Below are 16323 nucleotides of genomic sequence, written 5' to 3'. Positions count from 1 at the left end.
TGAATTACAAGTCGATCATGTAATCCCCAAAAACCAAATACTAAATTTTTAAATTATTTCTAAATTAAATAATAAATAGTTATAAAATTTTAATTAAATTATTATAAATTGACAAATGGTTGTGCGAGCACTTAGCTAAGCATGGGTCTACAACTGAATGTGGGCGACAAGGTAGCAAGAGAAAGTCAGTGATTAGTAAAGGTCTGGTCCTCCATTTCAACTTGAACTCTGACAACTGACTCCGCTCTAGTGGTGAAAACAGCTACTGGAACTCGAGACCCTCTTGCATTCAAAGTGCAAATGTGCAATGAAATTGAACATTTGTAGTTAAATGTGTCAGATCACTGACTCCCAGTATAGGGCTGACGGAGCCACAGCAGCCATGGCCGTCCCACTTTTCAAATTTCAACTTTAGTCGGCTATCTATTGCCACATACTTCCGGTCTTAGATACCTGATAAAATAAAATAATATATTTAGGATTTACCTAATAGTGTTTCTGTGTTCCTTCCTGGTAGTGCAAGTCCTTTTAATTATTAATTAATTAATTTAGCCAGTTGTTTGTAATTATGCCCCTTTAACGTGCGTTAGACTGCTCCACTTTTGAACTGCTTCCATCAACCATGGGTTCCTTGCTGTCGTTTCCTTTTTTAACATGCTCTTACTTTCATTAGCATCAGTGGAGCACATGTCAGTCTACAGGGTTGCAGGTGTTTGGGTGTTGCTGCCCTGAACCTGGAGCCCAGAGTCGTATATATATATATATATATATATATATATATATATATATATATATATATATATATATATATATATATATATATATATATATATATATATACACACACACACACGGCTCTGCTGGAGCCAAAGCCTTGGACACCCAGAGGCTTGCTGCGCACTACTATAGTAGGGTCAGCTTGATCTGCTCACAACTGGCATACTGTAAAATACACATGCTGCAATGGTACCCTCAGCCGTCATCTTCCGTGTAGCCTTGTATAGACAGATCATTGATAGCACAATTCTCGTACTGGCAGGATCCTAAGTCCAGTCTCTGACATGCTTATGTCATTGACAGAGACTGGGCTCCAGCACAGAGACACATTAGATTTTTATTTTCACTGTGAACTTGGGAGCCTTCTGGAGCCCAAGGATTCTTGCATACTATAGAGCCAATTGGCTCCGTTGCCCCAGTAACAACACCAACCATCCGAATACCTATCTGTAAGTTTTTGTCCATAACCAGAATAAGTAGCCTCTTTACATTTGTCTATTTTCATTCAATTTGTAGGATGTACACTCCCACTAGTACATTGTACTGCAAGGTTTCCCTGCAGTACAAGTACTACATAGGCGGATAAAGGGGAGGCGTCCTGGGGGTCATGACCTTTCCTCTTCAACAACACGCCTGCCACAACCGCAATGTTGCTTATTGTGTTATGTATATATTTATTGATTGCAGAGAACAACTACCTGTCCCCTGCCAAAGTTGGCATATATATATATATATATATATATATATATATATATATATATATATATATATATATTATACATATATATTTTTTTCAAAATCAAACAATCCCCAAACAATCCCCCAAACATCCCCAAACCAACAAGTCTTACATTACACTAGGTATATCCCAACTATCAACATCCTGTACTTCAAGCTGAATTCTCTTATGAATTATTCTCGAGTTATGTTTCCATAATTGAATAAAAAGTTGCTGCATCATATTTTGGAAAGCCTGGTGGAATTTAAGGCCACCGACTGCTGAGGTTTTGGAAGCAATAGCTTTCAGAGTTTTGATGCTAAATAATGACCAGAGCCCCAAGGTCTCGCCCACTAAGGGGTAAAAGAGACCACCAGCTGCGGGAACTCTGTCTTCATGGCGAATATGCTTTTGCTCTTCACCTGCCTCTACTGCGGCTCCAGCCCTTACAGCTGATTTTGTCATATATAACGGCTGCAAAGAGTTTCTAACTGTTACGTCAAAATAGGCAGGTCGACCCTCCAAGAAATCAGGGTGAAAAATATCACCAGGACGGCTTTCAGTAAAACCATTGCACCTCATCTCCCTCATAACATCCCTGTTCTCAACCAATAAGGCCTGGAATATATATATATATATATATATATATATATATATATATATATATATATATATATATATATATAACCCTAATAGACACTGAGATTGAAGTGAGTTTGCTGGTTCCATAGTTCATCTAGAGATTTAGCTCCTATGGGGCGTAGCTAATTGCCCTAGGCTTTACCTTCATTGGCATCAGTGGAGCACAAGCCAGTCTTCGAATCGCTCGACTGCTTCCATTGACAACTGACGTCAGAACGCGCCGCACAAAGTCAACCTGCACCGTCTCCGTCAACGACTCGACCATCACCGGCCCGACAGCCGCAGTCGCATATCCCTTCTCTAACTCCTGACACACACGACCGTCGTACGTCTCCCACTCTCCCCTATCGTTCTCATACTGCCAGACCGCATTCAGATTCCAATTCAGAGCTCCCGACGACTCCAAATGAACGGCAGTCTCGTCGTCGAGCAGTTTGCCTCTGATTTCGTCTCTCAGTTGAACGCTCAGACGCTCCGGCTGCACGAGCGGTGACAAATCCCACGGCAGAACGAACGTCGTCTCGACTATCTGCTCGAAGCAGAAGAGGCCGCTCTGTTTGTTGTGTGCGAGAGCGCCGGTCACCGCACAGCGGATTTCGTTTGCTTTGTCGGGCGCAATGTGTGACAAACTGACGTGATGAGGAATGGACTGGTGAGTTGGTGTGAGCTGAGAAAGACGTTGATGTGCAAAAACGGTAGGCGGATGAAAGGGATGAGCACCATCATCCATTGCCAAGCCTCGGTGACCCAGACCGTTAGTATGTACAAGATATGCGCACACGTGACTTAGAGTTGCCGTTGTCATGGTGATAGAGTACTAAGATTTAATTACAGAGTATCTGCTACTTTAAAGTTTAGCACTGCGTTACAAAGTAATACAAAGTGCATTCTAAGACACGCATTACTAAACTTTAGTGGCTTTTGTTAGACGTGTACATACGGGGATGTAGAAATTTGCCGGTATCTAGACTCATCTTTCTTTATAAAGTTGCTCACTAACTCTGCTACAACTTTGTAGCATTATTTTAATTCTGAATATTATTGCTCAATCAATACTTCGTTTTGGCACACGGATAGGGCACCATATTCCATGATTTGCTAATGTTATTCTAGAAGTTCATACGTTTATATCTATATAGTTGATGTACCTTACAATATTTGACTGACACGGTCAGACTTGACTGACGACTTGACTGACCCGGTCAGACTGGACTGACACGGTCAGACTGGACTGACGACTTGACTGACATGGTCAGACTGGACTGACACGATCAGACTTGACTGACACGGTCAGACTGGACTGACAAGCTCAGACTGGACTGACACGCTCAGACTGAACTGACACGCTCAGACTTGACTGACACGGTCAGACTGGACTGACACGGTCAGACTGGACTGACACGGTCAGACTGGACTGACACGGTCAGACTGGACTGACACGGTCAGACTGGACTGACACGGTCAGACTGGACTGACACGGTCAGACTGGACTGACACGGTCAGACTTGACTGACACGCTCAGACTTGACTGACATGGTCAGACTGGACTGACACGGTCAGACTTGACTGACGACTTGACTGACACGGTCAGACTGGACTGACACGCTCAGACTTGACTGACGACTTGACTGACATGGTCAGACTGGACTGACACGGTCAGACTGGACTGACACGGTCAGACTTGACTGACACGGTCAGACTTGACTGACACGGTCAGACTTGACTGACGACTTGACTGACACGGTCAGACTGGACTGACACGCTCAGACTGGACTGACACGCTCAGACTGGACTGACACGCTCAGACTGGACTGACACGCTCAGACTGGACTGACACGCTCAGACTGGACTGACACGGTCAGACTAGACTGACTGCAGATACTGTCAGAACTTGACTGCAGATACTGTCAGACTTGACAGACACTGTCAGACTTCACTGGACTGATGATTGTTTGGACATACAAGCATTGTCCCTGCCTTGTCTACAACACAGTCACACAGTCGCAATCACAGTGCAGGGCGTTTCTTGCAGAGAAGCAATGCAATTCAAAGATCAAGAAAGAAGATTCTTTAAACAATTACTGCTGTCCCTTATTCACTGTCGTTATTGACAAGTGTAAAGAAGTGGCACAGTATCTCCACCTCACAATAATGAAAACTAGTCAGTCACCTGTACTCATATAGGTTTCATTACTGTATATTACTACTTGTGTTCACATCTCTCGTAAATGTAGCTCTGATTATAGCCAAACTGTTTGATGTACCACTCACAGAGCGCAGTCATCATCAACCAACCAGCCATTTCTCTCATACACTCGTTTCTGCTGTCATAGACACGAAACTTCCCGGTCGCTCCACAAGTTTGATGATCTTGTTCAACCCGACTTCAAGTCTTGCCATCCGAGTTTCTATCCGACTGACGTGTCCTTCGATATCCAACTCTCTCTTACAAAATTCCAAATTCTGACTTCGAGTAAGATGACCCTCGGAAGGCAGACCTGAGTCGTAACCCTCAATGCCATTACTCTGAGTATCTTGCGAAAATATCGAGTTTGATCTTGTGGCATTAATCAACGGATTGCTCGGATCTGGAGTAATATCTCCGGATGTGTCACCTATCTGGAAGGTCACTCGAGGATACCGTTGACCGTCCTGTTCGGTAGATTCTTGAGAACAAGACGTATCGTCTATTGTTTCTTCAATCGTTTGTAGCTGTCGTTTGTATGGACTTCCTGGCCTCATACGACTCACACGATTCTTCCGTTGTCTTACCTAATCAATCATTTGTGTATTGAATATAAGTGTAGTATATACTGTAGGGATTGTTTGACTCACGTTCATGCGTAGGTCATAACTGATGTCAATGTTTGCTGAGAATTCGGGTCCAAAGTTGGGATATAATTGAAATGTCTCTATTAGGTCGTTTCTGTGGATGTATTGTAGATCGCAGTAGCTCAATACGCGGACGTCGGCAACAGTTTTGCTTAGAACTAGATTGTTGTAGAAGTCCTGGCCGAACGCGTCACCAGCTCCTTTAAATACAAACAGATAGCACACACGCACGCACACATGCACACAGACACACAAAGTGCGTGCACGCACACACACAAACACAGACACACACACACACACACACACACACAGACACAGACACAGACACAGACACAGACACAGACACACAGACACAGACACAGACACAGACACAGACACACACGCACACACACACACACACACACAGATAGACACACAGATACAGACACAGACACAGACACACACACAGACACACACACACACACACACACACACACACACACACACACACACACACAGACACACATACACACACACACACACACACACACACACACACACACACACACACACACACACACACACACTCTCTCTCTCTCTCTCTCTCTCTCTCTCTCTCACACACACACACACACACACACACACACACACACACACAGACACACACACACACACAGACACACACAATCACCTAGAATCGCCATAACTTCGTTATGCACCAAGACTTCGAGCGATCCGGAGCAGACAAAGAATAGTTTGTTCAGCGGATCGCCTTGATGCGCGATATACTCTCCAGGTGCCGAGTGCATAAACTTCAGCTTGAGACTCAGCTTCCGCAAACAGCCAGGACTAGCTTTAGCAAACGCGGGATTAGTTGACAATAGAGTCCTATGGAGGTGCATACACACATCGGCCTGTAGTTCTTCCGGAAAATCACGAAACACCTAAAACATAACAAAAACCTGTGGACGAGATCGACTGTGAATAACAGGGGTAGGTAACCTAGTCTCGATGCCTCGTTTGTGGAGCCACACGGCGTGAAAGTGATCTAAGAGACGCTGCTTGAGCGGATCCTTGATCTCGTGCATACGAATGTACTCGTGGAGATCGCTGTAACGCGATCGGTACTTCGATGAGTGAGCATACAGATTCGCGATGATCGCCGTAATGTTTCCAAATATGATCGCATGAAATAGAGCTACAAACATAAACACAAATCACTAAGTAATTAACAGACCGTCGGGCTGTAATTGGAATGTATCTCTTTACCTCCGATGATCATGATGAACACTGCAAATGCCTTCTCTCTCACTGTGTTAGCCGCTATGTTTCCAAACCCAACTGTTGTAAGACTTGTCACTGTGAAATAGAGCGCGCTGAGGTATATAGACTCGTCGCTGGGACCTCCTTCTAGTGTCCCGTTGTTGTTGTAATAGAAATAGTCGCCGGTTGTGTTGGCAAGGAGGTAGAACCAACTGTAGTGACCGCCGAGGCGTCCAATTGCTACCCAGATGCATGCAAGCCAATGCGATATGAGACTGTAGAATACCATGAGAATGACAAGGACGGAGATTCCAAACATGTAGCGGTCCCTCCACACAAGCTTGTGGACGACACGAAGCAAATGAGAGAGTCGTAGGATTTTGGGTGCGTGAATGAGGTAAGCCTATTCGATGTCAACACATTGAAATAAGAAATCATACACATATGCATGCACTCGCACACACACACACACACACACACACACACACACACACACACACACACACACACACACACACACACACGAACGGATGGATGGACAGACAGACAGACAGACAGACAGACACTCAGACAGACACACACGTGACACAGACACATGAACACACAGACAGATAGAAAGACAGAGAGACAAACAGACAGACAGACAGACACGACACACAGACAGACAAACACAGACACACAAACACAGACAGACAGACAAAAAGACACACACACGCACAGGCACACACGCATGCACGCATGCACACACACACACACACACACACACACACACACACACACACACACACACACACACATCACTATCCCTCTAACTCACCAAACTATCATCCTTGCCGACAACAACAAAGTAAAGCTCCAACGGAAGAAACGAAATACAATCAACGACGAACCACGTTTTCAGGTAAGTGACAGCGATCCTCTTCGGATTCACCACAAGTTTTCCCGACTCTGTCGTGTACGTCGTCCGGAAATTCAAAACAATATCAACAAAAAATATCGCATCGATCAGTAGATCAAACACAAGAATGCCCTCCGAATTAAACGTGATGTTGTATGGAATAACAATCGCCGCATAGATGCAAAGAAAGATGATAAGCCAATCCCACAATTCTCGAATCAGACTATAGTGCAATATAATAAAGCGACCTCTATTAGGAACCTCGTCTCTGTATTCCGGTAATACTTCTCGATGCAAGGAGATCGCCTGAAGAAACACAATGATGTAACCATGGACATAGTCGATCGATGTGCAGCCACACTCACGTTCATAAATTTCTCTTTTACTGTGTGTCGTTGCTCCTTGTCGAGTAGCTCGTTGAGTATCACTGAGTCGGGTGTCATGACGACGCCGTCGGGACCGTGGAGTGTCGGCTGTCGAGGTAAGCTGTTGTCTGATTGATCCCACACTAGTCTGTAGCTTGACATCGATATCGTACTCGGACATCGTTTATGCATCTTGCTCACCGTGATGTCCCGATGCGAAACGATCAGAAAGATGACGTGGTGAGACAATTGGTCACGAATCGGCGACACCTCGACTTTACTCCAAAAGTATGAACCTAAAAGGTACATACTTCCGTGCACTAATCATTTCCACAGACACACAAAACTCACGACTCTTAATCTTACTGTCACATACAACAAATCATACTAACGTATATGAATAATAACTGATCGTATTCATTGTACATGATCACCGTCATAATTACCATCCACGTTGAGTGATAACATTAAAACGTAAGCAACCGACAAAAACGGATGTAGAGATGATTGCATTGTACGGTTGCTAAATTTTTGTAAACCGTTTGCCTGAATAGGGTATGTTTTCAATCGTGATGTAATCTCTCTCCGTAAATATGAGAGCATAGAACGTCTAAACTAGGTACTTCATAAAAGATTCCAAATCTCTAACAATCTAGTCTAGTTGTAACCGTATTAATAACTCTGTTGGTCGTCTTGCATTCCTACAAATTCGCTGAAGTAATCAAAGGCCATCTGTAAATCAAGTCATAAAATGGTTATATTACACACAAGCCAAGGGATCACACTGCACAATGGCTGTTTATTTAATTCTACTGTGAGTAGCCTTGCCTATCCAGTTTCATAGTTGTTATCGTTCCGTTATAGAAATGTTCAAAATTGTAATATATTACACCCATTGATTCATCTCCCTATTGAGCCAGAAATCCATATGATGACAGCTGACGTAAAACACACACACACACACACACACACACACACACACACACACACACACACACACACACACACACACACACACAAACACACACACACACACACAATAAACTTTAAATAGTGACCTTCAATAAATGATGCATGCACACTTTACGTTGAACACTTTAGTCACATTGTACTCTTAATTTAAAAGTCACGATATCTCTATAGATCATGGCAATGTAGCCTGAGACTCCAACAGTACCAGTACAGGCACCAACCAAACAACAGACACAATGACAACAATTTTTTAATTACCACTACAAACCCAGTATCGTACTCACCATCAGCTCTATAAAGCAAGATATCGTCCACAAACTCTTTCCTATGGCTGACGGCGTGCTTCAGATCATGAAGCGTCTGCTCGTTGGTCAGCGGGCCAGTCAGGAACTCACAGGCGGCATCTTGTCTCACCACCTCACTGCGAAGGTATCCAGTCAATGAGCAAAAACCGTCGTTAGTGTAGACGATGGCTTGCTGATGCTTCTCTCGCACGTTTGCTAATACAAAGTTCTCACCTATCGCGTTAAAAACCGTTTACAAACGAGCGACTGTCAGGAGAAACTCTCTAGTAGGATTTACCCTTAGAATTGAGGTCTTTGATAATGTCGTCTAAATCGATAGCCGGCGTGTGAGGCGCTCGTAGTCGTCGAATATGCCTTTTCATCAGAATCAGCCAAACGGTGTTAGAGAAAACCTCGCGCGTCCAGACCTTCGCGCAACTAAACTCCCAAAATGGCTAGTGACGTCGGTCATGATAGGAAAGACCTGGTTGCAATAATCCAGTCTGTTCACGCGAGTTTGAGGGAAAATGCTGAGGCGACGTGCGCGGAGGACGCATGGAAAGAGCATTGCAGAGATGAGGAAATGCTAACAAAGTACCGCGATGCGATGAAAGAATTGGCTACTCAACATTGGCAACAGTCTGCTGCTAATGAGAGAATAACATGGTGTATCGATACAACGAGAGAATATTTCAGACGTGGAGGACTTCAACGAGCACTCGAGAAAGACAAGAGACGAATAGCATACGAAGAAAGGCAACACAAATCGGAAGGCTCAGTTTCTAGCAACGGAGCATGTGTCGATTGTCCTGATCTGGAAATGCCCAGCAAGTTTGCACAACATTTATTTAATAGTAGTCTATAAACTGCAGATAGTAAATTTAGTAGCAAATTTAATGTATTAATAATTCATAATTAATTATTAATAATTATTAAATAAAAAATTTAATTTAATAATAATTAATTATTAATAATTAATAATTATTAATAAAAAAGTTAATTTATTAATAATTAATAATTATTAATAGATTAAAAGCAGAGTTTACATGAGCAGCTATCAGGTAGTCGTTGGACATGCATTTGTATTTGTATTTACATTGTAACAGCGAAATGATTTTAGATAGACTACAAATATTTTAAAAGATAGCTTCCTAATTAGACTTTCTCACTGAGGTGGGAAGTTTCTGCATAGAAAATAAAATAAAAACATATGTAAAGTATGATAAAGAAAAACAACAATAATAATAACAATTAATGTACTTTAGTGTTATTGTGATATGATACATCTGAGACCAATGCAGTAATTGTCTCTTTTTAGTCTGTCGTTAATGTACTTGGACTTGCTGGAAACTCAGTCTTTGTTGTGATTGTCAAATTAATTTAATTCAGTTAATTAATATGTGTGAAGTCATATGGGCACAAAACTGCATTGTAGTGTTTTGGTTGGTGACTTATATTGTTTGCTCTCTATTGCACATGTGAGATTTGACCTTCAGTTTCTAGTGAGAATGATAGGTATGTGTGATTAGTGCATGAAGTGCAATGTGTAATCCTGTTTACTATGATGTCTAATGACAAACAAATACTGGCTGAACTGGTGTCACTCATGTGTGTGTGTGTGTGTGTGTGTGTGTGTGTGTGTGTGTGTGTGTGTGTGTGTGTGTGTGTGTGTGTGTGTGTGCAGCTGTGTGTACTTAAATAGCATCGTGTTTATAGACCGGTCAACTGCTGTGATCACACGGACAAACTCTGTCTTCTTGATGTCGGTAGTTGCTATAATCCATTTTCATCCTACAGCAAGGAACTCAATGTGATAGCAATTGATATCAACCCGGCTGACAAAGTAGGAAAGTCATATAAAGATACGCACAGTGGTACCACACAATCACATAACTAACTTCCTCTTCAGAGTGTTTTATGTGGAGACATACTGAGCTTGCAAGTGTCTGATCCCTTGTCTGAAGGCAGCACGTTTGATACCGAGTCGCTGTCGACACCGATTGTCTCTTTCCCACAACATTATTTTGATATTGTAGTGTTTTGCTTACTGCTATCCTACTTGCCATCGCCTCATCAGCGATGGATGTGCTGTACAAAGTCTCACAAACTTCTCAAGACCAATGGTCTGCTAATCGTCATTACTCCCGACTCAAAGCATCAAAACCGAAATGTGCCCATGATGAAACGATGGAAGGCTGCCATTGAGTCTATTGGTTTCAAAAGGTGGCGATATGCAAAACACGACCATGCTCACTGCATGGCATTTAGGAAGCTGGATGTGCCCATGGGGCACGAACCAATACGGGAAGGCCCTATGTCGCTGACTATACCACAAGAGTTCAATTCATTGGAACGAGAATGTCAAGGCCACCCGGCAAAGAAAACAAAAGTTGAGTAGCACAGATAAGAACGAACACTCATATTGAAGACTCATTTGCATGGTATACTAAAATAGCGTACTAAAAATATAGAATGTTGGAGCAAAACTAAAATCAACACACAAAATCCATCAAGTTTCATTGCTTTCTCAAGTATTCAGAGAATAGTACAACAGTCGCACATACCTTGATTTCCCTTGTTGTTTTCTTGGCTGGTTTGACCAAGCAACAAGGACGTCTCTGAATCGCCTGTTTCTTCTTCTGCTTCACCATATACCATACATGTATTAGTACAGTAAGATTGTGGAGTTTATAATAGTTGGAAAGTATGTACCTCTAGTTTGTTTGTTGGTCCTTCTGCTCTGTTCACGTGCCTCTGCTTCTCTTGCCTCTTGTGCAGTTCTCTGTTCTTCTTCCGGTCTAGCCTCATTATCCCGCTTCCTTTCTTCTTCTTCCCTCTTCCTCCTTTCTTCCTCGGCCGTCTTTGCCTGTTCCTCTTGTTCCCGCTTTCTTTGTTCCTCTTCTGCTCTCTTTCTCTGTTCCTCTTCTTCCCTCTTCCTCTGTTCTTCTCCTGCTCTCTTTCTCTGTTCCTCTTCTTCCCTCTTTTTCTGTTCCTCTTCTGCTCTCTTTCTCTGTTCCTCTTCTTCCCTCTTCCTCTGTTCTTCTTCTGCTCTCTTTCTCTGTTCCTCTTCTTCCCTCTTTGTCTGTTCTTCTTCTGCTCTCTTTCGCTGTTCCTCTTGCTCCCTCTTCCTCTGTTCCTCTTCTACTCTCTTTCTCTGTTCCTCTTGATTCCTCTTTCTCTGTTCCTCTTTTTTCCTCTTTTTCTGTTCCTCTTTTTCCCTCTTTCTTTGTTCTTCCTCTTGCCTCTTTTTCATTTCCTCCTGTTCTTCCTTTTTCTGTTCTTCCTTCTTTATCCTTTCCTCTTCTTCTCTCTTTCTCTGTTCCTCTTCTCTCATTTTCCTTTCTTCTTCTTCCTTTCTATGTTGTTCCTCTTCCTTTCTCTTTTTCTCTTCTTCCTCTCTCTTCTTTTCTTGCTCTTCTTTCTGCTCTGTTTCTAGTTCTTTTTTCTGTTGCTCTTCCTCTTCTTTCTTCAAATCAGCCTCCATATCAACAGACTTCAATGTATCCCATCCTAGACTGGGTGTGCCTTCCTGTTGTGTCTCTTCTTTAGCATTCTCACTTCCCGTCTGCTCTTGGTCAGATTCGCCTTCCTTCTTCAAATCCGCCGTATCGACCGACTTTAACGTGTCCCATCCCAGACTAAGGTCACCATCTCCAGGTTGAATACACTCTACTGGCTTCTCTTCAGCTTGCTGCGTTTCCCCGTGCTCCTCTCCTTCCGTCTTTACGTCTGCAGTTTCTGAAATCACCAAACAACTGTAAATATAAGCAGCACATGGCCTACGTACACGCCCATCTTGTGTGCATGCCCACCCACTAGTGTGGCGTTTACCACAAGCAGCACATCCTATTTCGACCGGTTGTATAAGTAAGTCTGTTGTACTGTGTTTTTCATCGATTACGTATTTGTAAGTCAGTTTTGGTCACAAATTAGACGTTTTTAGCCTTACAGACAGTTACAGCAAATGTGTTTCCCTGATCGTTGCCCCATGCAGCTCCCTCAATCATTTCTATGCCTTATTATGGACTCCAAAACTACTGTCTACTATGACTACTAATTGTCTGCTCACCGTACCTGACATGATGTTCCTGTTTGTGAGTAGAGAGTACCCCGGATGTGACAGTTCTCCCACGAGATGCTGGTGGTGAGTCTGTGACTCTACGTGAATCGACTGCTAGATAAGATGTTGCTGTCGCGACGCTTCAGTTTTAATTAATAATTAATTATGACTACCGGGTAACTGTGTGTGTGTGTGCGTGCGTGCGTGCGTGCGTGTGTGTGTGTTTGTGTGTGTGTGTGTGTGTGTGTGTGTGTGTGTGTGTGTGTGTGTGTGTGTGTGTGTGTGTGTGTGTGTGTGTGTGTGTGTGTAAAGATTCACATTCCTTGCAACTTCATACTCCTTTGGAATGTCAAGTCCAAACAGTTGTTCTAAGCAAACGACAACCCCAAACAACAATGCAAACTACATCCTACAATGTACCATTAATACAAAGAAACGTGCCAGTTTGACCAGCTATATTAATTGTGGTTGAAGAGGCCTCAATTGCAAGTTTTAGGTGTATGGAAACAAAGTTGGATATTATCAGCTACACTCTATAACACAACTAAAATATGTCTTGCCTGAGTGCATGACAACCACTGTATGTACACTGCAAGCAATTCAGTGGAAATAATATATCTGGCAAACAAGACGCTAGACATCACTCTTTCATTAATTCTTCATACTATATTATAATAGATGCGCGTGCATTGCAAATACACCTGATGGTGTAGCCGCAGCTACCATGCAAATGAGAAACTTCAATTGATCAAACTAAATATATGGAATACCTCGTATGACTGACAATAGTGCGGGTTACAAAATAGTTTATTGTCACTTTCTGTTTCTGTTGTAGCAAATGAATCGATCACGAAATGCAACAACAACCACAGCAACGTGATTTCTCAGTTTGAGACTGTTCACCACCACTGCCCTGAACCAATGGCAATTTTTCTCCTTCACTTCCTGAGTCACCACAGACCAACAATCACCACCCAGGCACAAATTGTGTTGTTGGGAAAACAAGATTGCTTACCTGTCTCTCCTAACGACTTCCCTAAATTTTGAGCAATTGCTCTTTCTCGACGTTTCTGTATTCTTTCTCTTGCCTTCAGTGCTGATGCATGAAGACGCAGTTTCTTCTCCTCTTGAGAAAGTTTAGCGAGAGTCGGGGATGGAGATGTCAGAGCACCTGCACTTGATACATCACTCATGCTTGACTTTTGTAGATCTCCCTCTTCTGAATGTAGTTCTAATGCCAATGCTTGTAGTGTTCGTCTCTTTACTAGTAGGCTTGGAGAGGTACCAACCTCTGATGTCAATAAAGGATTCTGATGCTCTTCCACAGATGTGCCTGCAACAAAGAAAACCCAGGAAATACTAAAATCCGTTCAAAGAATGTAGAAACCATGGGAAAAATAATTAGGAAGTAGTTGATTCCCGTATCATTCGAGAGCACCAGTTAATCTGGGGTTAGTTATCTAAATAAAACAAGCCCATCAATCCTGCTCACTCCAATAATGCTGTACCTGCAAGTGGCACGCCCTAGATGCTTGTAACAAAGAATATCCACAGGAACGGGGTTGGTTGTGTAACTTGCTTAGTACGATTTTAGATACATTTTAGATACATTTTAGATACATCTTAGCTACGGAAGTGAGGGTGTAAACACAGCTTCAGTTACTACTATCTATTCCCCGTAAGCTTGAACTGGGAAGTGAGTAATGAAGTAGAGGTCACACCAGGTGTGCTCATTAGAGCACTAGGTGCTCATGTTACACCAATTATCTCAAATGGTTCCAGCTGCTGATCCGTTGGTCTTACAAGATAATTGGATGACAACCATTGCTCCACCCGTTTGTCTTTGATATGCATAAGTATTATACTTCCGTTTCGTTTGTAGGGAGGGCGTAACTAGTTCTACAATACCCGCCGATATTCTGTACAATGTAGTACTGTAGCTGCACCACCTAATTGCATCCCCAGCAGAAACAGAAACGTGTGAACAGTGCATGACAACCACTGGTTTTTCAGCAACCACTGTTGCTTTTGACTACTTGTATTACATTCCATTAATGCTAGACATTAGAATGCTAAAGTTAGCAGCAGTTATGTTTACACCAATTAGAACATAGTGGGTCCCCAAGGCAAACAATATAGCATGGATAATGACACTGTATTCACAATTCTCTCGCAAGACAGCTTTTACAGGCAAGCACATACAGTACCTGACCACTAATGGCATTTGAGCTGTTTCTATAAAAAAACACCAAAATGCCATTTAGTCTAGTCATCATGATTAGGGGCATAACACTGATGGACAGTAATGATACTATCATCATTACCCTCTAGTGTAAACACACCAGTGGCTGACTACTTTTAGTAGGGGTGAGTCGCCTTGGTTGAAAAAGTGGGCGCAGTTGAAAATTGGGTGGCAGAAGAAAGGCTATGTGGTCTAGCTCTTTTTTGCACGTCCACAGAAATTTGATAGTACAGGTAATCATAGACCGATGAGTTGCTTAGAGAGTCTGATAGTTTTTGTTAATTATAAAACTTAGTTGGTCTGGACACGTGACTAGTCCAAGCAGCAGTCTTTCAAGTTGATATTAACAAAGAGCCTCTGTAAAAAGTTTGAGGCTAAAATGCCTACGCACAACCTCAGTGTACACACACAGTTAAACCAAACTTGTGCTGTACATTATGACATAGTATGAGCACAACACAGTGTTAGATTTCCACACTTGGTCTGCTTGTGGTTTACCCACCTCCATTGAAGGGTGTCTCTAGTCTCTAGTCACTGTCAGTGACATACAAAAACGCACGGTAAAGCCAAAATCTGCGTAGACAACTACTCACCTTTTTCCGGACAGTCTATGTAGCTACCACATGAAGGCGTAGGTAGAGTAAAAGATACCGTACAATGTATACTCACGTGACCACAACCGGATGTAAAAAGGAAAATGGCTCCTCTAGAGGAAATCGAACTAATTATGACTCGAATTATTCCTGTAGAATGTAGGAAACACACGGCCTGGCCTGCTGCTATGTGTCATGTGTAATTACCAGACCTTTCGACTCTTGAAGGCTCTCTTCCTTACGATGTTTGCTTTGTTTGCCTTTTCTCCACCTCTGGAATAGACCTTTCCTTTTCTTCTTCTTGTTAGGATCGCTAGACATAAGTTCTGATCGCGAAACAATGCACTGAGCTACTAACGCACGCTAGACTCTTCGCAGTAGATCTTGAGCTGCAAAGCGGGTAACGAACCTAATTAATTCTAACACTCTTGTATGGCCTTGACACGTTTCTGTCTAATTAGCTAACTAAAAGATATTGAGAGTATTGCTGCTAACATTGTAGAGTCTGCGAAAGATCTACCGTACTTCAAGAGATTCTAACATCAATTAATACTAAAACCATTAAGCTAAATATCAGTGTCTAATCAATATTAAACATGATGAAAGCAATCTTTACAGTTTTACTTGAGTGAGTATTAGCCACAATAAACTACGGAAATCAAGAAGGTCACTCACGTACTGTGTGTGCATGACCCCTC

General features: G+C 42.5%; 5 protein-coding genes across 6 annotated transcripts in view; 1 reads left to right on the top strand and 4 right to left on the bottom strand.

The window, feature by feature from the left end:
- Positions 1 to 2948, bottom strand: part of LOC134197216 (uncharacterized) — a 7270-nt gene extending 4322 nt beyond the window's left edge. The window contains exon 1 of the mRNA XM_062666498.1: positions 2280 to 2948. Coding sequence (XP_062522482.1) covers positions 2280 to 2942 — 663 coding nt within the window. The 5' untranslated portion in view covers positions 2943 to 2948. The remainder of the gene's footprint in view (positions 1 to 2279) is intronic.
- A 1220-nt stretch (positions 2949 to 4168) lies between these two features.
- On the bottom strand, positions 4169 to 9142 carry LOC134197239 (potassium voltage-gated channel subfamily H member 2-like). The gene is given in 8 exon segments (XM_062666524.1): positions 4169 to 4909; positions 4973 to 5169; positions 5640 to 6146; positions 6218 to 6614; positions 7029 to 7415; positions 7475 to 7770; positions 8731 to 8964; positions 9029 to 9142. Coding segments are annotated over 8 exon segments (2568 nt in total). The 5' UTR covers positions 9114 to 9142; the 3' UTR covers positions 4169 to 4444.
- Positions 9143 to 9181: 39 nt separating this feature from the next.
- LOC134197543 (S-adenosylmethionine sensor upstream of mTORC1-like) lies at positions 9182 to 11128 on the top strand. Its single transcript, XM_062666888.1, has 3 exons — positions 9182 to 9561; positions 10447 to 10573; positions 10640 to 11128. Exons 1-3 carry the CDS (start codon positions 9182 to 9184, stop codon positions 11126 to 11128), a joined length of 996 nt encoding a protein of 331 aa, XP_062522872.1.
- A 6-nt stretch (positions 11129 to 11134) lies between these two features.
- On the bottom strand, positions 11135 to 12842 carry LOC134197541 (uncharacterized). 2 transcript variants are annotated; one of them, XM_062666885.1, is made up of 3 exons: positions 12805 to 12842; positions 11443 to 12468; positions 11135 to 11372 (listed from the first exon to the last, which is right to left on the bottom strand). In XM_062666885.1, the coding sequence occupies exons 1-3, from the start codon at positions 12809 to 12811 to the stop codon at positions 11266 to 11268; spliced, it is 1140 nt and encodes a 379-aa protein (XP_062522869.1). In that variant the 5' UTR covers positions 12812 to 12842; the 3' UTR covers positions 11135 to 11265. The 2 variants fall into 2 exon arrangements, with proteins under 2 accessions (XP_062522869.1, XP_062522870.1); XM_062666886.1 differs by having other exon boundaries at positions 11135 to 11369.
- A 603-nt stretch (positions 12843 to 13445) lies between these two features.
- Positions 13446 to 15970, bottom strand: LOC134197544 (uncharacterized). The gene is made up of 3 exons (XM_062666889.1): positions 15838 to 15970; positions 13806 to 14123; positions 13446 to 13735 (listed from the first exon to the last, which is right to left on the bottom strand). Exons 1-3 carry the CDS (start codon positions 15944 to 15946, stop codon positions 13638 to 13640), a joined length of 525 nt encoding a protein of 174 aa, XP_062522873.1. The 5' UTR covers positions 15947 to 15970; the 3' UTR covers positions 13446 to 13637.
- Positions 15971 to 16323: the final 353 nt, after the last annotated feature.

The sequence above is a fragment of the Corticium candelabrum genome, chromosome 22 (assembly GCF_963422355.1).
Source record: "Corticium candelabrum chromosome 22, ooCorCand1.1, whole genome shotgun sequence".
In the NCBI taxonomy this organism is placed as follows: Eukaryota; Metazoa; Porifera; class Homoscleromorpha; order Homosclerophorida; family Plakinidae; genus Corticium; species Corticium candelabrum.
This window is presented reverse-complemented; position numbering and strand designations above follow the sequence as displayed.